Source organism: Anabrus simplex, chromosome 1 (genome assembly GCF_040414725.1).
Source record: "Anabrus simplex isolate iqAnaSimp1 chromosome 1, ASM4041472v1, whole genome shotgun sequence".
NCBI lineage: Eukaryota > Metazoa > Arthropoda > Insecta > Orthoptera > Tettigoniidae > Anabrus > Anabrus simplex.
Genome location: NC_090265.1, coordinates 1,422,000,071 through 1,422,026,387, shown reverse-complemented (window position 1 = coordinate 1,422,026,387; position 26,317 = coordinate 1,422,000,071). Strand labels below are relative to the sequence as shown.

At 38.2% G+C, this 26,317-nt stretch overlaps 1 protein-coding gene across 3 annotated transcripts in view; it reads left to right on the top strand.

Annotated features, from left to right (window-relative positions):
* The window catches only part of LOC136858382 (uncharacterized), a 523,023-nt gene that overhangs the window by 186,848 nt on the left and 309,858 nt on the right, over nt 1–26,317 (top strand). For all 3 annotated transcript variants that reach the window (XM_067137884.2, XM_067137885.2, XM_067137886.2), the window contains exon 7: nt 3,427–3,520. In XM_067137884.2, coding sequence (XP_066993985.2) covers nt 3,427–3,520 — 94 coding nt within the window. The remainder of the gene's footprint in view (nt 1–3,426; nt 3,521–26,317) is intronic.

The window sequence follows — 26,317 nt, the reverse complement described above, 5'->3', positions numbered from 1 at the left end:
TTAATCTTTCCATAATGGAACTTCTGGCACTATCTGGACACTTGACAGAATACCTAACCTAAACAATGCGGTCTCTCTTCTCTCAATTACAGCTGCTTAGGTAAATCCTGGTGTGATAAATGTAGAGAACAAGCATGAAGTGTACTTTAAAAATAAAGGTTTGGCTGTCAGCAGCCGCAGTTATCCAAAGAATGTTTCCAGTCACTAATTTATTTATTACATTTGAAAGTATAACTCGAAACATACACTAGTTATCAGCTGGTGGGTTGGTATGCTTTCTACAACATGGCTTTATTTGGAAGGGGTGGCGTCTGCTACACATACACAAACTGTGAATAACAGAGATCGTCTCCAGTAACTATTTGTGAATAGATTCATACTGTTTGGACTCTATAGTTGGGAACAAAACTATGGTATTTTTTAAAGATTCTAAAAGATGTGATCTTGAATGCTCTCGATGATATTGCATGGCAGTGAAGATGACGTCTTTTGGAATGACGACACGCCAGTAGCAGGAAAGTTGGCGGCACGAGACGACGATAATTGAAACTAAATCGGTGATCAGGTTTACTTTGTGGTAGGCCTTCTGCTCAACTGACAGAGACAAATGACTGGCCATTAAGCTATATTTATTAACATTGCGTAATACGATACCCTTTTCCCGTTTCTCGAATCGGGTCGAGTTTGAAGTGAGACGAATCTTCATAGTGAATTTTTACGACTGCATGCCTTTTCCTGGCGTCATCCTCGTTAGAAGAGTTAATCAGATGAAATGAACGACGTGATATAAGAGTAAGTAAAACTGACTATATTTAATATACATGTAGGCCCAAAAGTCATGTTTTCACCATTTATTGTCTTTTTAAATTTAGAAATACTGCCTTCTAACGAAAATAGCCAGTACAAGTCAGAATACATTCATAAGTTTGTTAAAGAATAGTATAAAATGTTTATGTGTACATTTTATAGCCTAGAATTCACATGCTCACTGCACAAAATTTGAGGTTATCGCATATTGGACCGCCCTACTTTTTTGAATGTAAAAGTGGGCAAAACGGGGGGGTCTAATAAGCTAGTAAATACGGTTTTTGTGGGAGTACACTGTGAAAATAAACAAAATGTGGAAAAATTACAAAATGTATTTTTGTGGTAAAGTAATGGTAACTGATTATTTTTGGAAATACTCTACAATACAATGTGACACCATGGAAAATACACTGTAGATACACTGCGAAAAATGCAATACCGATTATACAAAGTTCTTACAATTTACTTAGAAAATATGGAACTAAGCAATGTAAAAATTAATATTTTAAACTCAAATAATGTGATTTTCTCCTCAAATAACTATTAAAAAAAGCATTGAAAATAATATTGACACTGCAGGATTACACTATAAGATTTAACAAAATGGGGGAAGTGTATTTTGTGGTAAATTTTGATGATAACTGATGTTCCTCTTCACAGAAATACCCTACAAAACTAAGAATTAACATTGGAAGATATGTGACTATGAAAAAACTGATGTATATAGATGGCAAGAAAAGCAATACAAATTATTTAAAAAATTATACAATTTAGAAAATACTTTTGTAACCTTTGAGTTCTGCTTTCTTCCATTTCCTGAATTACAAAGCAAACTGGGCTTTCTATTGATCGAGATAAATATTTAAACACTACAGAAATACAATGCAGAAACAAAACATGAAACATTTTAAGTTGTTTTTGTGATAAATCTGTGGTAGTGATTCATTTCATCAAAGACATACCCATCAGCACGTGAAATTAGTCATTTTAATGGTTTAAAATATATCAATTTTCAAAACATGGCCCAGTACACAAGCAGTGCAAACACTATGTTCTCTCTTTTTCGACTCAAGTTGAACCCGGCATCATTTATTAATTACATTCTGAAGCCGTGGAGACTAAAGTTGAATATGGCAGCGGACGGTGTGTGACCGCCGTTTGACTAAAGTTGAACATGGCAGCACGTGGGTTGAAGATCTTACGCCCTTTTCTCATACCTCATGGTTGGCATGAAGAAGTCCTTGTACTTGCATGGCAAAGTTCCTGGTTGCACAGTGGTGTGCTATGCCAGCACGGTCTCTCCCTTCTCTCCAGCTCTTGGATCATGACCCAGTTTGGAGGTCATAGCTCTTGGCTTAAATAGCGCAAGCAGACGTGGAGTGGAGAAGAGAGGGGAGGTAGAGTAAACACTTTCACTTAGCCAATCACAGATCAGTGGATTGTTCCAGCAAGATCTGCCCGCTAACCATACGTAAGATGATGATGATGTGACATAACAGCAGGAAACCTGGTTTAGAATCAGGTAACAGTACATTTAGAGCTGGGTTGAATCGGAGTTTATGTGATGTGTGCGGTACGGAGTAATGTAATTTTACATTGGGAAGTTTGAAAGGTTTTATAACTGTGCTGTGATTGTTCTAGTTTATAAACTTCAGAACAGTGAGACTAGAAAGAGAGAGATGGAGGGGGGCACAGACTAGCATGATGGTGTTCCTGAGTATTTGTGTAAGTAATTATTAGAGTTAGTTAATAAGCCTTAGAGTGAACACTACCAGTCATTATGTTTATTTATTTATCTATTCTGCCAACACGTTACAATAACAGTGTTAACTAGCCATTTTTCAGCAATGTAAAACTTCATTACGTTAGTGTGCCATGACAAGTATTATGATATATTGGTGAGTGATTCAGTTATACACTATTTTAAGGGCACTTACTGGATCCTTTGATTTGAAAAAATACTGCTCATACTCCATCTTTTTTGGTTATGTATCGTTTCCAGATTTTATTTTATGATGTGATTTTCATTGTTGCATAGGTTCTACATTCTTTATTACAGTTTTCTGTGCCCTCTAATCAAAATTATTGCTGAATATGTGTCTCACCATTGCACAAAAGGAACCTGGTTTTTTTAATGGGGAAATATTACAATATATACTTTTGATCAAAATCGAAATCCTTCACATGATCTGTGGTTGACAAATTGTTACACAAATCTGCAGGAAATTGATATCACGTCTAGAAAGAACAAAATGTGAGATTGTTTACTAATTTCCTAGTCTTGCCTTGACATTGTATATTCTTGTATTTTACTAGGAGTATTTGACATGTCTAACCTGTATTTATTCCTTTGTTAAGTACAATACATTTTTGATATTTTCATTGAAGGTTTAAATAAGTATTCTCTCATCTGTGCTTTGATATGGCTGCAAGATCTACTGTCTTATCCCATAGATAACTTGGAGTTACATTAAATCAGGGTTTACTTTAAAATGAGAATGAGAATATATACAGCTTAATTTTGGAATTTGGAAGCTAACTGGCTTCATTCAGTCACTAATCTTTATCAATGTACATGTTTATCATAATGTTGTATTAACAAACTCTTGTGTATTCTAGGTGGTGTGCTCATCTTGTAAACATGTGTCGGTGACATATGAACCCTTCATGTACCTCTCTGTCCCTTTACCTCATGCCATGGAGCGACAGATTTGTGAGTTACATTTTATATTTTAGTGTATGGCATTGTGAAAAGTAAGAACAAAATATACACCAAGAGAAGGAGCTGGTACTCAGTAATTTCACCTCTTAAAACTACTGAATTCTGAACAAAAATATCTCAGAAAAATTTACATAACCAGTGTGTCCTTACTGTTCCCAATGCCTTGCATAGAGTAGTGATGTATGTTTGTTAACCCGCGAGGCCTCGCCGCGTGGTCTTTTCGACCGCACATTCATTTATTCACTTGTAATCTGCAATGAACTTACATCTCGTCTTGCTCTTGCTTCTCTTATCCCTCGCTGGAGAGTTGACAACGCTAGTGCAGTAACAGTTAATCTAAATTTGTTGTCCATTGTTACCGGGAGGAAGAAACTCTGACCTCGACGGAAGTTGCGGTCTTTTCCACCGCGCGCAAGGCCTTGCGTTTGGCGTTGTTCTTTTGTTTGTGTTCTGTAAAGATACGTTTGCGTAGCATTTTGGGTATTGAAAAAGGGAACCAACGTCACCAAACTGTAAATCAGACAGACACTGATCGCTGTTGCTTATTGTGACAGAAAGAAGAATCGGAAAACCAAAACTAAATGTGTTTCATGTTCACGTTTCATATGTAAAGAGCATACATGGCCATCATGTGTCCAGTGCACGGAGAAAAGTGTTGAAATCGTGCAGGAGAAGGGGGATGATGACTAAATTCTTCAGCATTTGTGAGATCTGGCAAGTACTGAACGGTTTTCCTGTATTGCACTCAGTGTTAAGTTCCGAGATTTGTTTTGAAGCAGCCATAGGTGATGAAAATTACTAATGACTGGTGCATTGGGACTTGAGTGGGTTTTCATTCTTTAATGTTTATTACTGTTTGCATTTTACATTTCCAGAGTTCAATTTTTAAACATCGGTAGCCATAAGTTCTGACGGACAGATGTTCAAAGTAGTCAATTGAAATGAATATATCTTTATTTTGTGTCTTGTAGAATATTTTCTCAGCTGATTAGACATACATTTGTGTAATAAAACTATGATATGACATTTTGGTGTATTGTATTCGAAAAAATAATTTGTGCATTAAATAATGGCCCATGGATTCTGTGCGGTCGAAAAGACCGTGCGCGAGTTCTGGTGAAAAAATATCAGTGCGAGTTCTCGTGGGTTAAATGTGTTATGTTATTATTAACCTTGCTAAAAGCACCTACAGGTGGCCTTGATTGTTACAGTGTCAAGCCTTTATGGCCTGACACTGGGTTAGCTGGTTTGAGTCCCATTGTTGGAAAAATATTTCACCATCAGAGTGTTTGCTGGCAGCCTAGAAGAGATGATGGTATGCAATTCCTTATCCCTAGATTGCATTCCAAAACGTTTGGGTTCAGTTCTAAATCTCTCCACAGTGTCTATACGGAGTGAGGTTATATCATGTTGATGATTGTGATTCAGCCATTGGACAGACCCCTTGTTATTCGATGGGAGTAGGCTGTTTGCCAACACTAGGCATGTTTTGTGATAAATTGATGAATTTGTGGGGACATTGCAGAGCATTTTTTAAAATTGGTGGTCCAATAAAGCCTTTTTGGTCATTGTCTTACTTCAAAAGCTTAAATGTTTATATATTTAACAAATTATTCTCAAAATTCTTGTTTTAGCCCACTGGGCTGACAATCCTGGTAATGAACTTTCAACTGTTCATTGTCCCTCACTAATGGTTTGTTAATTATCTCATAGGATACTTCCCCCATGGTCGATTAATTATCCTCATTAGAGAGTATCATTCCCTAAAAAATTCTTTCACTTGCAAAAGCTGGAACGAGCCTGCCAATTTTTATTAGCACCGGGCATCTCCATTTCCACTGCCTGTACTGCTTACTACTGTTTGACCGGCCAGGCAGGAAAAGAGTGGGGTGTACTGTATTAGATCAAGCAAGTTGCTTCAATCCTGGCCAGGAAAGGAATTTCCATCCTGGGCAAAACGAAATGCGATCGCTTAGTATTATCGATATTGTACCAGGAAAGCCTTTACTTTAACGGCTAGCTTTAGGAGCGTAAGATGAATACGTAGGGTGTGCACGGCACAGTATTTGGTGTGGGTACAGAGAGAGAGGTTAGTTCAATGTTTCGTGTTATTTTCAAAGTTCTGAGTTTATTCATAAGCTCAGTATTATATCACCTTTTACAAGTGCTGCTGGTCTGGCGTGTTGTCCTCCTTGATTTCCACAGGTGGTGTCATCCCCATATAACTATGTCCCCTGGGCTGCTCTCACCGTGGATCTCGTATCAGCACCATGGGACCACTCCTGGAATTCTCGATGGAACTTCTTGAAGTTCTAGGTCGTCTCGTCGCGGAATTCACTTTCGCTCGTGGATTACTAGACGACTCTTATTCATATTCAGACAACACACTACACTACCAACCATCACAGAAATATCTTCTTCTTCTTCTTCTTGCGTTACGGCCTCTGTAGGACCACGGACAGCTCCTTCACGGATTGCATTTTCTTCTTCTCCTCCCAGAACCTCTTCATCCTTTCTCTTCTTCTCTCCCGCTCTTCTTCCGAGATATTCAGTATCCTCTTCTCTTGTCTACTCCACTGGTGACTCTCAATCCTTTTCCTGTATCCATCCCTATCATTGATCTCTGGCATATTAGTCGGTATGTACTTGCTTTTCCAATTTTCCTTTTCTTCCACCTTGATCCCCAATTCTGACCAATCTTTCCGGAGTTCAACTACCCACTTGGTTCCTGTCTTTCCTCGTGTCCTCGCTGTTGTTTCCCATACTCTTTTCGTCAGTCTATCCATATTCATCCTGATTACATGTCCCGCAAACCGTGCTCTTTTCAGTCTGATTTCTTCTGAGATTGTCCTCATGTTCCGGTATAGTTCTTCCCTGGGTCTCCTCATCCATCTCTCACCTCCTCTCTTAGGGCCTAGTATTTTCCTCAATATTTTTCTCTCTTCTTTCTCTAGTTGTTCCGCACCATTTCTTCCTAGTGCTATTGTCTCAGCAGCATATAATACAGCATTTCTCACCGTTGCCTTGTAATGTCTGATCTTTGCGTCTGTAGATATATTCTTTTTACTGTATATATCTCTGGTCATACAGAAGGCTGATCGCATCTTCTTTATCCTCTCTGTTATTCCCTCATTACTCCTATTCCTTCCTGTTATAACTTCTCCTAGGTACTTGAATTTGTCCACCTTTTGCACGGTGCCTTCCGGTGTTGTCCAATCCTCAGTGGTATTCAATGTCTTTGTCTTGTTGTAGGCGATCCTCAGTCCTACCCTTCCGGCTATATTGCTTAAGTTGTTGAGTTGTGTCTTTGCATCTTCTTCTGTCTCACTTACTATAGCTATGTCGTCCGCAAAGGCTAGACAATCTACTTGGGCCCTATTGTCCTTTTTGTCCCCAACATGCGTCTTTGGTATTCCCATTGTCTCATTCATTGTTCTCCACTGTCTGATGACTTCATCCAGAGCTATGTTGAACAACATTGGTGATAATCCATCTCCTTGTTTGACACCAGTGTTGATATCAAATTCTTCAGAGAGTACTCCTCTGAATCTCACCCTTGCCTTTGTGTCTGATAGAATTTCCATTATGAGTTCATGTGTAGTGCCATCTAATCCTCTGTTCTTCAGGATTCTTCCAAGAGTTTGTCTGTCGATGGAGTCATATGCCTTAGTGAAATCTACAAAGGTTACCACCGTTTTTTTGTTCTTTATGGCCCTATGTTCTATCAGTTGTTTCAGTATAAATATCTGTTCTATGCATCCTCTTCCCTTCCTAAATCCTGCTTGGTAGTCTCCAATTGTACTTTCTAACTGTTCTTCCAGTCTATTGAGCAGGACTTTCGACAACACCTTATAGCCAATCTCTAGTAGCGAAATTCCTCTATAGTTGTTTGCATCCCTCTTGTCCCCCTTCTTATGTATTGGTATTATGATCGCATTCTTCCATCCTTCTGGTAACTTCTTTGTTCTCCAAATCTGGCCGATGATGTTGGTCATGTTGTCTACTGCCTTGTCACCTCCCCACTTAATCATCTCAGCTGATATTCCATCTTCTCCGGTTGCTTTGTTATTCTTTAGATCGCTTATGGCCTGTGCGACCTCATCTCTAGTTGGAGGACATGACTCTCTCTCTTCTGTGTTTGTCCCCAGCTCCAGCTCTTCTTCAGGTGGTTCACAGTTTAACAGGTCATGAAAGTATTCTGCAAGTATCCTACAGTTCTCCTTCGCACTAACTGCCAGATCCCCATTCTTATCTCTTATAAAGAGTTCTCTGCCTTTATATCCACTCAGGCTCTTTTTGAATTTCCCAAAAAAGTCTCTACTATTGTTTTTCCTGAAGTTGTTTTCAATTTCATCCAATTCCTACTTCATCCTCTGTCTTTTGGTCCATCTTATGGTTCTGGCTGTTTCCTTCCTTACTCATAGGAAAACTTCCCATTTTTCCAGGTTCTTCTTAATGCTCCAGTCTCTCCAGGCTTTCCTGCGATTCTCAACCGCCATCACAGAAATATGCAATAGTGATTACATCCCTCCATATGGGGTTGGCATCAGGAAGGGCATCTGGCCGTAAAATAGGGCCAAATCCACATGTGTGACACAGTTTGCACCCACGAACCCACAGGTGTGGGAAAAGCGGTAGAAGAAGAAGTATTATTAGACGAGTCTTAAATTATAAGTCCCCCGGATACCACCAGATCAGATGTTTTCTTTGTAACACGAATCCTAATTTAACTTGTGTAAAAGAAACTGATTGTTTTTCACTAATATTGTCACTGGAGATTATTAGCAAAGTGAATAATGAAATTGATTGTGTTCAAATGTTAATGAGATTGAACTTGCAACGACTCGTCACGTAGGAAAGTTTCAATTTCACTTATTTACAGATATTTACAGAAATAAAGGGTTTATTCACAAGCGGGAACACTGCTGAATAACACAAAAGAATGTACTGTAAGTTTATGTTACATGAAGTAATTTGTGTACTGAGTTCTACTATGCACTGGTTCTTTGAATTGAGCGTATAAATGACACGAAATATAAGTTCAGTCAATACTACTTACAGCCACATTAACATTCACTCATGGTGATGGGAAGTTAATGTGTGTTCCCTATACTCCGCACGGCCTTACTTCTAAATTGAAGTTTCGCAAAACAGATGAGCATCGCCTTTCCTCTGTTGCCAGCGCTCTACACCCACGAGAACAGCTGATGCAATACGACCGCAGTAAACAGCCCTGATGAATATGGATTGAAAACAAATTCACAAAAACTACACTTACTAGCAACATCTGACACTAAAAGATAATATATTATTAAGAATAAAAGAGAATGAGGAAATAACACATCACTCACCGCTAATGGCTGGCACAGAAAGGAGGTTATGGCCTACAAAGGGAACACTCCATTGATCTCAGAGTCGCTGGAATCCTCCAAAAATGTGAAAAACACACTAATTACTGAAGGAAAATTCAAAAGATCGCGAACCGTACCGAATAGCATACACGCTGAGCAAGATAGATTAACCACGTGGTGAATGTAAATATTAGAGTTGGCAACTAGGCTTCGAGATCGTGCTCTGCCGATATAAATCGATATGAATGACAGCTTGGGATTGGTTGGATGTCTATGCTTCAGCGCATAACCGCCAGACAGAGCCAAAATCAGCCAAAATGTCAATTTAGAAGTAGAGCCGTATGGAGTATAATAATCACAATTGTAAATGTTCAGTGGCATCTTATGAAAGAGATTAACTTTGACATAAGTTCATCACCCAAGAAATATAGACGAAGTTAATGTTGGTTCACAAGAAGAAATAATCAACGTTCGTGACTCAAGGAATGTAAATGAAGTTAAAGTTATTTCACAAGAAGAAATTTTTAGAATTTGTCATACGGTTGATCAGGTACAACTTCTAACTCACCAGAAAATATTACAAGTCCGTGACACAGTGTTTGTGCAAAGAGTTTAAGTATAAATTTCACTCGTAGAAATTCTGCGTTCGTTGTAATTCTTAACTCATCCTAAGACATTGCGTCGATCAGCGTAATGTCCAGCAGCTAGCCTGCCAAGCAGAACTCTGGATCACGAATGAGATAATTTGAGCATTAACTGGCCCTCTTATATACTCAAATGCTGTAGCTGGTGGGCTACTTCATGTATCTTGCATCAATTTATAATCTACTGAATAATTTCTATATCCTTAGTCGGATTGCAATGACATTTTGATATGTTGTGAAGTAAATGATGGCGCACGGGATGTTGTTTAAATTGCTGTAGCTTAATTATTTTGGGAGTTATTAAATATGGAAAGGAATCGGTTGATGTGGAGTGACGGCTGAGCGTGGCTTACGTCACTCGTTTCCCGTCAGCTGGCCCTTTGAATCGACCGAGCTTGATAGCTGCAGTCGCTTAAGTGCGGCCAGCATCCAGTATTTGGGAGATAGCGGGTTCGAACCCCACTGTCGGCAGCCCTGAATATGGTTTTTCCTATCTTCACATCAGGCAAATGTTGGGGCTGTACCTTAATTAAGGCCACGGCCGCTTCCTTCCCACTGCTAGCCCTTTCCTGCCCCATCATCGCCATAAGACCTATCTGTGTCGGTGTGACGTAAAGCAACTTGCAAAAATACTTTGAATCGAGCGTCTAAATGACACGAAGAATAAGTTCAGTCAATGCCCGTACTTTATGCTTGAAGAGCATGACAGGGTACGCAGGGCGTGTACAGCACATTAAATTGGAGTGGTACAGAGAGTGAGAGGATGTGCTTTGAATGAAGTTCTAAAAATTTTTTAAAAATTTTATTGTGAAATTCAAGTTCATATCACCTCAGTACAGTAGATGGTGGATTGGGCATGACCTTTCTCCGTCATGTGGCTGGCGATGTCCCGCGTTACTCTGCTACTCCTCTTGTCCTCACCGTGGATCAGCTCTTGGCACCATGGAATCATGTCCACTCCAACAAGGGAAGCTCTAGAAATTCTGAAAGTTCTAGAAATTCTTGAAGATCTTGGAGGTCTGGGAGTTTCGTTCGCCAAGATCACTCACTTCGAAGGATAGCGCACGAACACACGCATTCAAGCCCTTGTACATATTGGACGTATTAGTCTGAGGTGTGATTTCTGAACTCACTTTAATCATTTCCATGAAAGGATAAGAAAGTAAATGCAAAAAAGCCGTATTGAATGTCATTGATATTGACACAAATGTTTTAAGGCAAATAAACTGGTCACTTGAGAAAATAAAGAAAATAACTTTCATGTGGCCAAATGTCAACAGAATCAAACCCCCATTCTTTTTTAACATATGTGACACGTGGCACAAATTATGATATTGTTCACAAATAGTTCACTTAAGCTTTTATCGTTCCAAGAATATAACACAATTATTTGTAGAGTTCTACTGCTTTATGATTGCTTTGCATGTATTTACAAAATTTATTTAGCACTGTGGTGGCACTATGAATGGCAATTACTTCACTTTTGTAGAAGGAATCCAATACTTTACATGTGAAATTAGTAGCACTATTAGACTATTAATGCAGGAGTTCACTCACACTGCCCTGTTTATGAATAATCACACTGGTAAAGCTGTATAATACTTTGATAGTGAAAATTAGTTCCGTTTCATTAATGTCCTGGGTTCATCTAAAGATACCGTGAAATTACAAGTTAATTCACACGTGAAGTTTTGATGTTTCCTAACATTCAGATTTCACTTAAATAATACAAGTCCTAATGCACTGTTCAATGTTCTAAGTTTGCTATCAGCAGAAATATTTTGATCATTTTGAATACAAGTCTTAAGTACGCAATCTGCAGAAATATTTCAATCGTTTTGAATACAAGTCCTAATGCACTGTTCAATAGCATAAGTTCGCTATCTGCAGAAATATTGCAATCATACTGAGATATTTACCACCGGAGAAAATACAAGTTCTAATGCACTGTTCGAAATTCTAAGTTCGCAAGACTATTGAAATGTTTCAGTTACTTTTCACCATAATTTTGTATAGTCAGCTGTAAATTCCGATTCCGTACTGTCACGTGGCGGCACGAACTTCCATCAGCCAACCATCCTGGTTCGACTGTGGGACAAGACTGTGTCGTGTTGAATTCTCGCGCCTCTTTTATACCAAAGTTGCGGAGATTTCAGCTGTTTCATTTCTTTCAATATTTTCCTTAATCTGAGTTGGATTTTCATGAAACTTGGTGGTATTGGAGATATTAAAATGGTGTATACGGTGATGTTATTATTATATTTGTATTTTAATTCCTATACGAATTATTTATAATAGAAGGTTTGGAAGGTTCTATGGATGATGCGACTTAGCCTTGGCGAGCCGGGACTGGCTCCTACGTCACTCACACATGCTTGCTTTCACCAGCTGGTCTGTTGGTGTGCGGCGCGTATGTTAAGTTAGAAATACTTAAACTCTAATGCTGGACCAGCGTTCCTGGTGCAATATATAAAATAACATGTCCTGACTGATTCATCATTGCTGAACAAAAACTACTGGACATAAAGAAATTAAATTTTGGGGATACGTTTATATTACAGTGTAAGTGCTCACTAAGGAGAGATTCTTCGATATTCCATCACTAAGCGGGTGAATTGTTTAAATGAGTATATCTATACCTCAAAAACTTTACAGAGGTGAAAATTGGTATTTGGAATCTCCTTTAAAAATAAAGAAACTTGTATTCTTTTGTTTTAGGAAATCCACTTAAGGGGGGTGAAAAGAAGTGAAAAAGCGGTTGAATTCTTTCTATGAGGATACTTCTCAAAAACTGAAAATGTTACAGACGTGAAAATTCACATTTGGAATCTCCTTTAAAAATTAAGAAACACATAATGGGTGATATGAATAAACCGGAGGCGTATCTCTTGTCTCATATGTCTCAAATGTATAAGAATAAAAAAGCGATGTTTCAGCAGTGACCTTTGCTCCTTGAGACACAGCTCATTAGCGGATTCTCCCGGAGACACATCTCCAAATGTATATGAATAAACTGGAGTTTAGTCTCTCTGAATGGAGACTGGTCTCAGAATTTCTTGAGACAGCCCAAAAGGTGACTCAAGCCAATAGAATCAGGCTGAAAACGTGATGGCGAAGTTTATGATGGTTTTACAACGGAGAAGAAAAATTTATAAAGCACGTAGAAATTCTCTCGAACATGATTATAAAGATCTCTACCGTTACCGGAAAGAAAATGTGGAATGATTAGCACATTTTCTAGAGCCAATACACGAGATATTCATATAACAATAATGATAAAGATGATGACGATGATAGCCATTTGCGATAGGATTTACATGCATCATAAAGTCTAAGATGTTCAAAATCAAACCAGAAATATGCAAAACCGTGCAACATACAATTCTGATAATTTTCTTAGTAATTATTAAATTAATTTAATTATTCTTAATCTATTCTACATTTGTGATTTTTTCTGTACGTTAACATTTTTTCTATTCACAAAATACGACTAACATTTTATAAATGAAATTAATTCACAATCACGGAAAAGGCCGAAACAAAACATAGCTATGTTTAAGATATGACCTACAATTATTCAAGGCTTTCATTATTCACTTTGTCCTGCTCCTTAGCTGAATGGTCAGCGTGGTACTTTTCGGTTCAGGGGGCCCCCGTGTTCGATTCGCTGTCGGGTCAGAGATTTTAACCTAAATCCTCAACATTCCTGCAACTCACACACAACGCTATCCTCCACTACAATAACACGGCAGATGACACCTATCCTCGTCGGAGGGTCTGCCTTACAAGGGTTGTACCAGGCTAGAAATAGCCACACGAAATTATTACCTATTATTATTATTATTATTATTATTATTATTCACATTTTGATATCTGGAAGGATATTTTTTCAAGTCTGAAAATTATCGCTCTCTTATCACATGTTGGCCAAATGGTATTGAACGAATGTGCGAGTATCTTTGGTCCTGGTGTAAGCTATCCCATTTATGTTTAAGTGCCGTAAAATTCCCTGCCCATGCCTTTTTCAATTGCACTGTTTCTAACTTTATTTAAAAGTTTCAACCGGCAGCTCGTGCCCTTGAAAAAATATGCTGTAACTGGTTTCACAACATTTAACAGATTCGCATAATGACGTCATTCGGCCAATGGTTTGCTGCCTCTATGAGTGCTGCTCTTTCTCAACCATCGCACCAAAATCTCACCTGCGCCGCATACTACAAGGGAAGCATTTGGTTTGGATCAGACAAATTTCGATGAAACTTCCATGAATTGTCAATCTACCTGTCTTAAATTTATTGCTGATATTCACTTTGTCATAAAATCAATGACGTTATAATTAATTGCTAAAGAACAGCGGGGTGGTTTGCAGCTGTATTGACCTCGCGTATGCTCTGTAGAAATGCACTGATAGTTCTATATTAAAGTTACATTAAACAGTGCGCTATAGAGTGAAAATTAGATTTTGACAACATGCTATGGGCTTTACGTCGCACCGACACAGATAGGTCTTATGGCGACGATGGGATAGGAAAGGCCTAGGAGATGGAAGGAAGCGGCCGTGGCCTTAATTAAGGTACAGCCCCAGCATTTGCCTGGTGTGAAAATGGGAAACCACGGAAAACCATTTTCAGGGCTGCCGATAGTGGGATTCGAACCTACTATCTCCCGGATGCAAGCTCACAGCCGCGCGCCTCTACGCGCATGGCCAACTCGCCCGGTTGACAACATGAACAGAATGTCTTGCTCGTCAAACCCATTTTACTAACATGCACAGGATATGAATATTTCAAAATATTAGGCTTTTAATACTTCTTTGTCGTTTACAATTGAAGCTAAAATATGTAATATGAAATCCTCGTCATTTGTATATAAACTTGCATGCTATAAATAGCCTTAAACTTTCGGATTCTTGTTGAGAGTGATTCATTTTGTCACACTGCGGGTAACCTATATAACAACGTCAATCATGCAGCGATGTTCTGATGTCTTAATTGATCATCCTACCATGTTTCATTAAAATCGCTGCCATCTACACACCACGTTCCATGTACAACTGGAGCAAAAATTTACTGTCAATAAATACCGGTACGAAAATGTTATTTCACGGCAGAACGGTTATCACCATTGAGTTCCGTATGTCTATAGCTCAGCATGTTACTAAGTTTCATTGCAATTTGTCCGGTCCAAATCAAACAACTCCCTTGTTAGTTATATTCGTTAATGAATATGGATAGCATTTTGTATTATTTCTATGTTTTGAAAGTGTGAAATTTAGACAGTTTATGCAACAGTATATAGGTATTGGTTGTATATTATATACCAGGTGAGTTGGCCGTGTGGTTAGGGGCGCGCGGCTGTGGGCTTACATCCGGGAGGTAGTGGGTTCAAGCCCCACTGTGGGGAACCCTGAATATCGTTTTCCATGGTTTCCCATTTTCACACCAGGCAAATGCTGGGACTGTACCTTAAGGCCACGGTCGCTTCCATCCCACTCCTAAACCTGTCCCATCGTCGCCATAAGACCTATCTATGTCGGTACGACGTGAAACAAATTGTAGAAAAAGTACATTATATGCAGAAACACCCCTAGCTATGCACAGGTATGATCAATAAACTCCTCATATTCGTGAAGAATGAATTACAAAGCGTGTTTAAAAAGTGTTTGAATGACTTTCAATGACCGCAGAAAATTATGCATTTGTATGTGGATCCTAAATGTGATGATAAATACAATGTAACTTCTTACACAATATCTTGAAGGAAACTTACAAGAAAAGAAACCTTAAATGTCGCTCCTAAGCTGGGGTTCAAGTATACAAAGTGTACGAGCCACTACGTTTATGTAAGCCTAGAAAGAAGTGAAATAAGAACTAGTGATTACTGAATATTGATAGGTAGAATAGGCTCCCAAGTGAAACATAACTGAAGAAGAAGAAAAGTCTGTCAAGAACTATTCTAAATGAAAAAATATCGGTGGGTGTTCCATTTTGGTTGTACTTGTTTGTTGTGCTCTTTTCTCCCTTTGATGTAAAATACTTTCCATTTGCAGTTGCAAAATCTGCTTTTGCACTGAAATGAGTTCTGTTTTTTTTCGAGAATACACTGTCGCTTTTCAATCTTTTTCGCTTTTAAATCTAACACTTTCATCTGTTCCAACAAAACCACTCTTCGTAGCTCTCTGATTGTTAATTCACTCGTCAGCTGACAGATACCAGAACCAGTGTCAAGCGGAAGGAGACAAGTCTCGTTAGCGAGAAACAAACTTTATTCATATACATGATGAGTTCTGTCTCGCAAGTGACTTCCGTCTCAATCCTCCTTCGAGACTTGTCTCCGAGTTACATCTCATTTTTATTCATATCACCCATTCTATTGTTTTCAAAAGATCCTCTGGGGGAGGGGGGGGGAGAGGGTTAAAAGGACTGAAAAAAGAAGTTGAATTATTTTTATGTCCAGGCAAAGCTACTGGATATAAAGAAATACTGGGGATACATTTCTACTACAATGAAGTAAGGAAAGGTTTCAAAAAATTCCAGCTCTAAGGGCTGAAACAGGGGAAAACCCAGAAAACCAAAATATTAATTACTCCAAAGCCGTTCACAAAGTTGAAATTTCACTCAATTATTGCTTCCTTATATACTAGATGCCAGATATGACAAATTTAGAAAACCTTCCAACCCTTAATCCATTAGCATACTAATTGTAACAAGCTGACAATGTGTGTATATACCATTTTTTCATACATAACATATAGTTTTACACAACTAGTTTTATACATGTAACCTGCATCATACTGGAATTTTAATCATACCTGTGTTTGATGCAATGATGAACTGCAACCTGAAGAACACTAAAAGTTTTTAGAGGTGTGAAGCACCTTAAAACACTCTAGGAAATGTAAAGCCACCAAGCACTTTTCACACTCATATCTCGTTCAACTGGTTTTTTTCTTCTTGCCAGCCTTGCATACAACACAGTCACGTTATGGAATCTCTTTTTTAGGGTTTGGGGGTATAAACCTTGCAAAGTGTGCCCACTGAGCTGTCTAGTGAAACAGGTGAAGTGCCCTTTTGTGGTCTGCCCCATTTTGGATAGTCAGGAAGCACAACACACTCAAGGATTTGTTCTGCTAGGAGGACTCTAAATTCTGTGAAGTGCTGTTTCTTTCTTTGAATATTGCAACATCCATTAGATAAAAGAATATATGCTTATATCTCTTAGCATACCTACACATTACAGGGAAAGATGACAGCTGCTGATCGTGTTTATCTATATCATTCATGCAGTTGTTCTAATCTATTATTACATTTGGCTTTGAGATTACAGTATTAGTTTTTCTATCTTGTTTTTGTGTGCCTATCATTTCCTCCATATCATAGCAAATGGATAGAACAGTGACAGCTTTCCTGTCCATCCTTTTCAGTGCCATGATCTTGTGTGAATACGCTAACATGGTGTCCCCCTTCTACATTTTCCCCAACCTGAACTCTTGTGGCATGTTTTTTCTATTGACACTCACTGTACCTACTGCATTTGTTTTTTCGGAAGACAAATTTAAGAACAGGGAGGCTGAAGTATACCAGTTATCAACATAAATTGGGTGCCGCTTCTCAAGATATGGTTCCATAAGTTACATGACTATAGCCTCACTTGACAACATTTAGTTGCTTTTGCTTGGGTTGAGTTTTTTCCCCTGTATAAATAGAAAATCCCAGACAGTATCCACTGTCAGACTCACAAATTTTATAGATTTTATGCCAAATCGGGCCCTTTTCTGTGGACTGAATTGGTTGTAACACAATCTTCTCCTAATATTTATTAGGCATGACTTCAGAGAAAAAGTGAGTGTAAAGTTTCGGATGGACCCTTAATGATTGTAAGTTGGGTTTTCTTACTTGAGCCAAGAGAATACATGAAGCTAGAGTTGGGTCGTTCATGAACTAGATCATTTGAACGACTCTCTCATTTGAACTAGTACGAGTTCGTTCAAAGAATTTGAACGGGTCGTTCACGCAAGCATACAGCATGTTAGAGGACGAAGACCTAAGCAAGCATCATCTATTGTAAAATGTATGTACTAGCTGGTGCCTCGTTCATTGAACGAAGTGGCGCGAGAACTGGTTCTATGAAGACAGCACAAATGAACTACCTCGTTCATTTAAACTACTTCGTTCATTGGAACGACAAAATAAGCTCGCACATAAATGGCCAATGGCATGCCGTGTTAATGATCACATGACAGCACATCTCCTCTCACACTTCTCAACTGGCGGCGGCGCTGTGCATTGGGTACTTGTTTGCTGTTCGTACTAGGAGCTCTGAAAGACGACAATCAAATTCCAAGTTCGCAAAATGTTGTACCGGTCTTTGCCTGCTTGCTATAAATGAGCTTGCGTTTGTTCGAGTCTGGTTTTATGCAAAATACGGTCCACAATACACACAATGGGGTGATAATATCGCTGGTTTACCTCTTAAAACATTACAAAAAAATAAAAACGTTTTTATAGTCTGGCACTTACGTACTCTAAGCGTTCTATAATACATGACAGTTGTGGGAATTATACATGGGCACTGGTAAATAAATACTTTGTCTACACACAAAACAATCAATGTCAACAATATGAGGCACAACGAAATCACACACACTTGGAGCGGAGTGGCAAAATCATGTTATCACATGGTAACAGACGCAAGACTACGGTACTGTATTCAGTACGCATAGATTATCTTGAGATGAGTGTATTGGCATAGAAAGATAATCAACTAAAATAACAACATATGTTAAAATTGTTCATACCACATAGAAAATGCTCATAAATTTCAAAGTGCCCAAATATGACAGCCTCTTGTCAGAAGATTTACTGGCATGTAAAAGAACTCCTGCGGCATAGAATTTCGGCACCTCGACCTCCATGGAAACCGTAACAATAAATGGGGGCCGTAAAACAGTTCAGATATTACTGTTATAAAATCATAGCTGCTCAACCCTTTTTCCTATTCCTGTGAGACGATTCTTATTCTCAGTTACTATCTGTCCTGCTCCGTGTGAAATGATGTCTAAAATGAGATGAATGTAGTAGTGGTTAAAATTAGGTGGTATCGACAGAAAACTATAGAAGTTCATAATTTCAGTCATTACTCCCCTTATTACAATGTAATATTAATGGAAATATTAAGAGAATTAGATTTTACACACCAATAGAGCATATAATAAGTTAATGGGCTTCTGATAAAACACCTGCATACATCCTACCGTCAGTAGGTAGGGCCTGACACATCCCACTCTGATGAGTGCAGTGTCAGGCATAAGGAAAAACATTGGTTTTATAGAGTAAATACTTGTATAGACTTATATCTAACATTGTAATATTAGTTAATTATTCAGGAACATTCCTTATCAACAGGAAGTTTCCACAGGATTCGTCTTCCCCAGCTCTTTAACAGCTAAAAAGGACAATTATCATCTTAGAGAAGTGTTTTCCCGTAGATAAAACAGGTAAATCGCTTCTTCTCTCTCAAACAGCTGATTCATACACCCCTCGAACCGCCGAGCTTTAAATAGCGAAAGAGGTGCAGTGCGGTTGAAGGCTATATGGTTTGTCGTTCGTATTAAGACCTAAGCAAGCACCAGCTATCGTAAAATATACGTACTAATTCGCGCCGCTATGCTGTTACTAAGATGCTCATAATAATCTACCTCGTTCATTTAAACGACATGTCGCGTGAGCTCTTTCCATGTAGACAGCACAAATGAACTACCTCGTTCATTTGAACGACTTTGTTCATTGAACGAGGTGTCGCGAGAGATGTTTCCATGCAGACAGCACAAATGAACTACCTCGTTCATTTGAACGACAATAAACATCTTGCACAAAAATGGCCAATGGTGTGACGTGCTAATGGTCACGTGACAGCACATCACTCACACTTCTCAAATGGGGGAAAAGGAGTTCTACAAAATTAGAAAGCTTATATGTCTCTCCGTCTCTTAGATACCATTTCTTTACTTAGGCAGGCAGGCAGAAGCATTGTGTAGCTGTTTTCTGTTCGTGCTCATAATAAACTAACTAGTTCATTTGAACGAAGTGCTGCGAGGGCTGTTTCTAGGCCTATATCACGCCATGAACTACCTCGTTCATTTGAACAACTCAAGGCTATGAACGGTATCTAATGAACTAGTTCGAGCAAATGAACTAACTGGACCCATCCCTACATGAAGCAAAATAACCCTTGATTTCATCTGATGGTGGGAAACCATCAACTCATACTGGGCAAGGTAGGTTTTTTTGAAAAAATTGCATTAGCAAAACAGTTTGTTTCGGTAGCATTTTCATATCATAAAGAGTCATGAATTATGTGTTGAAAAGTGTATAGAGGAAAGGGGGGAGGGGTATAGAGGGAGGTTCCTGTTTTTGGTGGGATTTATTCCAGAATGTCCTGTAAAACTTTATTTGAATGGTTTAACACCTGTTTTATTTCAATGCCAGCCATCTTCCTTCACATTCTTTGTCTTCTGCGGGGCAGGCTGGGCTTCATCATCACTGTCACATTCAAACTTGTCCTCACTTTCAGTGAAACTTTTTGTCATGCTACTTCTGCTAGAAAATAAACCTGTATCACTTTCTGAAGTTAAATTATTGCCATAATTCACTTCCGCTATCCTGTAATATACGCTCAGTTTCATTGCTCGTAAATACGAGGTTTGCTACGGCGAGCCATTTCTGCTGACTACCACACGGGAAATCACTCTACTTTGAGACCGATTGCCTGCGGTGTAATGTAATCTACAATGTTCATTCTGACTTCAAGAGAGAAAGCAGTTTCTCAGTTTTTAAGCAGTATACTGCATGTCATGCCATCTGTGGACAGAAGCCTTGAAATAGTTGCAGAAGGCTGCCTGTACATAGACCGCCTGGCAGACGTCTGTGTATGAATGATCACGGCGCATAAGACCGCCTGGCAGGTGGCAAGCGAAGACTGGAATATTACTTATCTAGACTCACAGAGCGCATTGGCACTATGCGGAATATTGAACACTTTTGCGCATCGTAATGTTGTAGGCAGGCGCTTTAGCTTTGAATGCATGGCTAGCACATGGTAATGTTTACAGTCCCTTGCATGTTTTCGATTTGAATCATGCCTGTTAATGGATCTGTTTTAGTATTGTATGTGACGGAGTGATAATATACTGTCAAATATTTTCAAGGAATGTGGGAGGTGATATATTACGGTAGTTAAATTGATCGGCAATTTTAGGCCTAAAGTTAGGCCTCACGTGCGGAATGGAAAGATATTCACGAGGGCGAATTCGTGAGCAACCTTAATTTGCACAGATTGTTATCAGAAGGGATCTGGTATTTCTTTTCACATGTGACTAGAAACTGAACTGTTATAAAATAACTTTCAATTAACATAATGGAGAACTAAGCAGGTTATAGACTGGTTGATTCAGAGAACACATAAAATTTAGAATGTTTAGGCCTTTTCTTCTTCTTTTTCTTGTTTGCCTTTTTCCAGTTCGTCGAGGATAATTGTTCAGAACTAAACACTTGTTCTGAAAAAGACTACGTATTTTTCATACAGACTGTGTACTGGTATTACAAATTTGATAAACCAGAGCTTGGAATCCATAAGATATGATTGATGAAGCTTGTTAAAACCATTTTCATTTTAGGGTAAGGTATTGCTTCAAATTATTATCAGTTATCTAAAAATGATTTATTAGTATAGATGTCTTAAGTTCTCCATTTGTCAAACTTGCTTTATAATAAAATAATACAATTGTTAATACGCTATTGCAGAAAAATCTGACGATATAAATTCTAAATAAAGCTCATTACAATCTTGTCAGTCCTTGTCTGCATTAGAAAACACTAATCAAAATAACTGTTCGCCTATGATATTAATCTTTTTGCAAGAGCTTTACTTTCAGCTTCATTTATGTTCTTTCTGGTGTAAATCATGGTGCTCATATTATGAACAAATTAGAACCCACTTTCAAATTTGTGCTCAGAAAATGTTAATTCAATTTGAGTTTGTAAAAGCAGTTTAAGAAAATAATATTATGAGGAGGGTTTTGCATCTTAAATTATAACATTCTTACTTAAGCCTAAACCACTCAGAGAAACTCAAACTAACCCAAGACACTCATTTTATGATATACTTAATAGAGGCACACTAGCAACAGTGTAACGAATGTCAGGCAGCATTTAACTAAATCTAAACCACACAGAAATGATCATTTAACTTCTACTCATCCAATTACGTTATTTCATATCCAAACCAAACCAAACCAAACCAAACCCCATGACACAATAGGCCGAAAGGCTATGGCCTACCAAGCAACTGCTGCTCAACCTGAAGGGCTGCAGATTACGAGGTGTCGTGTGGTCAGCACGACAAATCCTCTTGGCCGTTATCTCACCACTACAAGTAATGAAAATCATTTTCTCCGTATTGAAAGAATCTTAATTTATAATAATATAAGAAATTTATTATAACTCAACCTATTCAATACAGTACAAGTTGTTAACATATTAGTTAAACATCGTTAAAAATAGTTGAGACATGTTTCGCCCCTTGCTGTGGTGCATCATCAGTCATATCAAATAGCTCAAAATTCTACCAGACATCTGGTTGGAAATTATAAAAATATGTTGCATGAGTGAATACATTAAAAAACATTTACAAGATCTTATCATTAACAAAATATCAAATTAATTTAAAAATGTTACACTAGTGAACAAGATGAATTTTCACTCAAAACAAGGCCGTCATATGTACAGTATTGACAATAATGGTAGTTAAAGTCTCATTTGATGCTAAGTTCTTATTTAACGAACACGAATATCAAAAACTCATCAACATGAATCCCAAATTACCCACTGTCAGATCATTGCCAAAAATACATAAAAAGGACGTTCCCATTCGACCCATCATAAATAGCCGAAATAGTCCGACATAGAAAACTTCACAATTCCAGAAATTTCTCAAGAAACATTTTACATTCCACAACAAACACCCTATAAAAAACACAATAGAACTATGCGAAACCTTAAATAAATTTAATTTACAACCTAACCACATAATGTATTCTTTCGACATTACCAACATGTACTCTAACATTTCCGCTAAGGAAACTATAGAAATCATACGAAATAATCTTTCCAAACACACCACCTTAAGTCTATTAGAAATAGAAGAATGCTTAAAATTGCTAAATTTCGTTCTTCATAATAATTATTTCACTTTCAACAACAAGATATACAAACAAGAAGGTCTAGCCATGGGAGATCCCATCTCGGGAATACTCGCCAAAATTTACATGGATAATCTCGAAAATAATAAAATAACAAATAACATTAATGGATTGTGTCTTTGGCTACGCTATGTCAATGACACATTAGCAATAATAGATAAAAGTTGCAACAATAGTGAAGACATACTAACCTACTTAAATAGCCTAGACAACTGCATCAAGTTCACCAAAGAGGACGAGGACAATAATTTAATCAATTTTCTCGACATTACAATTACCAGGATCTTAAACAGTTCCGATTTCCAAATTTATAGAAAACCTTTGTTCACTCCTACAACCATAAAACAAAATTCTCTTCACCCACAGTCACACAAACAAGCCTCATTTTACAGTTTAGTGTACAGGGTGCTAAAAATTCCGATGTCAACTGCCAACTTGAGAAAAGAAATAAATACCATAAAAGAAATAGCTAGTTTCAATGGATACAATCTCTCAATCGTACATAAAATAATGAGTAAAGTGAAATTGAAATTGACCACAAACCTCTCCCCAATGGAAAAAAAACAAATCAAAGTACGCAACCTTTACCTATACTAATCCCATCATACATCAAATCGCTACCCCTTTAAGGAAACATGATATTAAGATAGCCTTTAAGACCCAAAATTCAAATCAAAAGTTATTCTTCAACCACAACAAGATAAACTTGGACAACAATAAATTTTTGGGTTCCGTCATTTACAGACTGAACTGCGCTGAGTGCAATAGTTCGTACATCGGTCAAACCAGAAGCAGCTTCACAACTAGATATGCAGAACATTTGAATGCCCAGAAACACAACAAACACTCATCAATGAGCATCCATATGAAGGACACAGGACACAGTTTCACCACAATCAAACAAGATCTCCAAATTTTAAAAAGACTAGATAAAGGCTGACTCATGTCTGAGTTTGAAAATTTGTACATTTTCTTGGACCAAAAATACAACAGTAATAAAATCTTAAATGATCCAATAGACAACCGAAACCCTCTTTATGAGCAATTAATAATTTCGTTCAAGAAGTTAAATCTGAAAGACAAAAGACTAGTTGACGTTCTCAAAACAACCTCTTCAAGCACCCCCACTAAGCCGTTCAACTTATCATGCCCCTATTCTTCCTTCAATACACACAACTCCTTCCCATGCACCAATTACAGGCCCACAGCCCCGCCTTCTCAGGCCCATTCCCCGGCCCATTCCCCTCCACCAAGACGTCACACGTACAATACGAGGAGCAAGACGTTAGTGACAGCCAGTGCTTCACAAACTTCTTAGCAATAAGGTAACAATCCAACAACACTTAAGGTAAGTTTTAATTTCACAGTCTCAATTCTTCAACACATTCATTCATTCTCTTTTCCCGTCATTTCACTCAACTAATTAAGGACTTATCCTTCCTTTCAGATTTTCACATACGTAAGACAGCTCAACATTAATTACATCGCACAATGTTTTGACTGTTGCCCATTCAACCAATAAAACTGAAATCCCATACTACCAATATAAATGGTCCGTTATTGGACATTGTAAATTTTCCAGCTAACTCATTCCTGGTTGCCAGCGTTTCGCCCTCGTGTGCTAGGCTGGGCTCATCAGTTGGTACCTAGCACACCTACCAAGACGCTGGCTAGTGCATACCGTGGAGGCCACTGTGTAGGCTAATTGTATCCACCGGCAGTGCCAATGCACTATGAGACACTTTGTCCCATTATCAAAAATTGATGCCTGCCTGGCCATCAGATGATATAGATGTTGATTCCCATGGGGAATCTGAAATATTTGTTCCGAATGAGTAAATTTATAATACCAATATAAATGGTCCGTTATTGGACATTATAAATTTTCCAGCTAACTCATTCCTAGTTGCCAGCGTTTCGCCCTCGTGTGCTAGGCTGGGCTCATCAGTTGGTACCTAGCACACCTACCAAGACGCCGGCTAGAGCATACCGTGGAGGCCACTGCGTAGGCTAATTGTATCCACCGGCAGTGCACACGAGGGCGAAACGCTGGCAACTAGGAATGAGTTAGCTGGAAAATTTATAATGTCCAATAACGGACCATTTATATTGGTATTATAAATTTACTCATTCGGAACAAATATTTCAAATTCCCTATGGGAATCAACATCTTTATCATCTGATGGCCAGGCAGGCATCAATTTTTGATAATGGGACAAAGTGTCTCATAGTGCATTGGCACTGCCGGTGGATACAATTAGCCTACGCAGTGGCCTCCACGGTATGCACTAGCCAGCGTCTTGGTAGGTGTGCTAGGTACCAACTGATGAGCCCAGCCTAGCACACGAGGGCGAAACGCTGGCAACCAGGAATGAGTTAGCTGGAAAATTTATAATGTCCAATAACGGACCATTTATATTGGTATTATAAATTTACTCATTCGGAACAAATATTTCAGATTCCCTATGGGAATCAACATCTATATCATCTGATGGCCAGGCAGGCATCAATTTTTGATAATGGGACAAAGTGTCTCATAGTGCATTGGCACTGCCGGTGGATACAATTAGCCTACGCAGTGGCCTCCACGGTATGCACTAGCCAGCGTCTTGGTAGGTGTGCTAGGTACCAACTGATGAGCCCAGCCTAGCACACGAGGGCGAAACGCTGGCAACCAGGAATGAGTTAGCTGGAAAATTTATAATGTCCAATAACGGACCATTTATATTGGTATTATAAATTTACTCATTCGGAACAAATATTTCAGATTCCCTATGGGAATCAACATCTATATCACATGAAATCCCATACTTCAACAACATAAACTCACGGAAAAATTTAAAAACACTAGTCAATTGGGAAGATTTAATGATATTTCAACCGCCCTCATTCAAGCCATTATTTTAACTTTTTTCAACATGGTTCATTTTGAATCAAATATCAACTGTTGTTTACATGCGCTAGGCACTCCGTCTTCATAGAGAGTGTCCAACGGTGGTGATTAGCCCATGGATACTTCGACAAACTATTTTGTTTGAGTCTACAATTTAGTCAACATAGACATCGAAGTTGAATTATGACGTAATGCAACATTTTTACATGAGCTGGTCATAAATCACATACAAAATTTCACATCTTGAAGCCATTTCTGATTAGACTGCACCAGGACCGTAATATTGAGGTCAAAAAAATTTTTTTTTTTTGTCTTCATGGAAATTAATACAAATTTGGAATGCTTTTCCACATTATCTTACAATGTAAAATATGTGTACAGTAAATTGTAATTATTTGTATTCTGCATTCATTCTCAACATTTATATATAAATTTTAAACTGTCTTCGAACTCAGCATCAGATAAGACTTTAACTACCATTATTGTCAATACTGTACTTATGACGGCCTTGTTTTGAGTGAAAATTCATCAACGTGTTCACTAGTGTCACATTTTTTAATCAATTTGATATTTTGTTAATGATAAGATCTTGTAAATGTTTTTTAATGTATTCACTCATGCATTTTTATGTATTTTTATAAT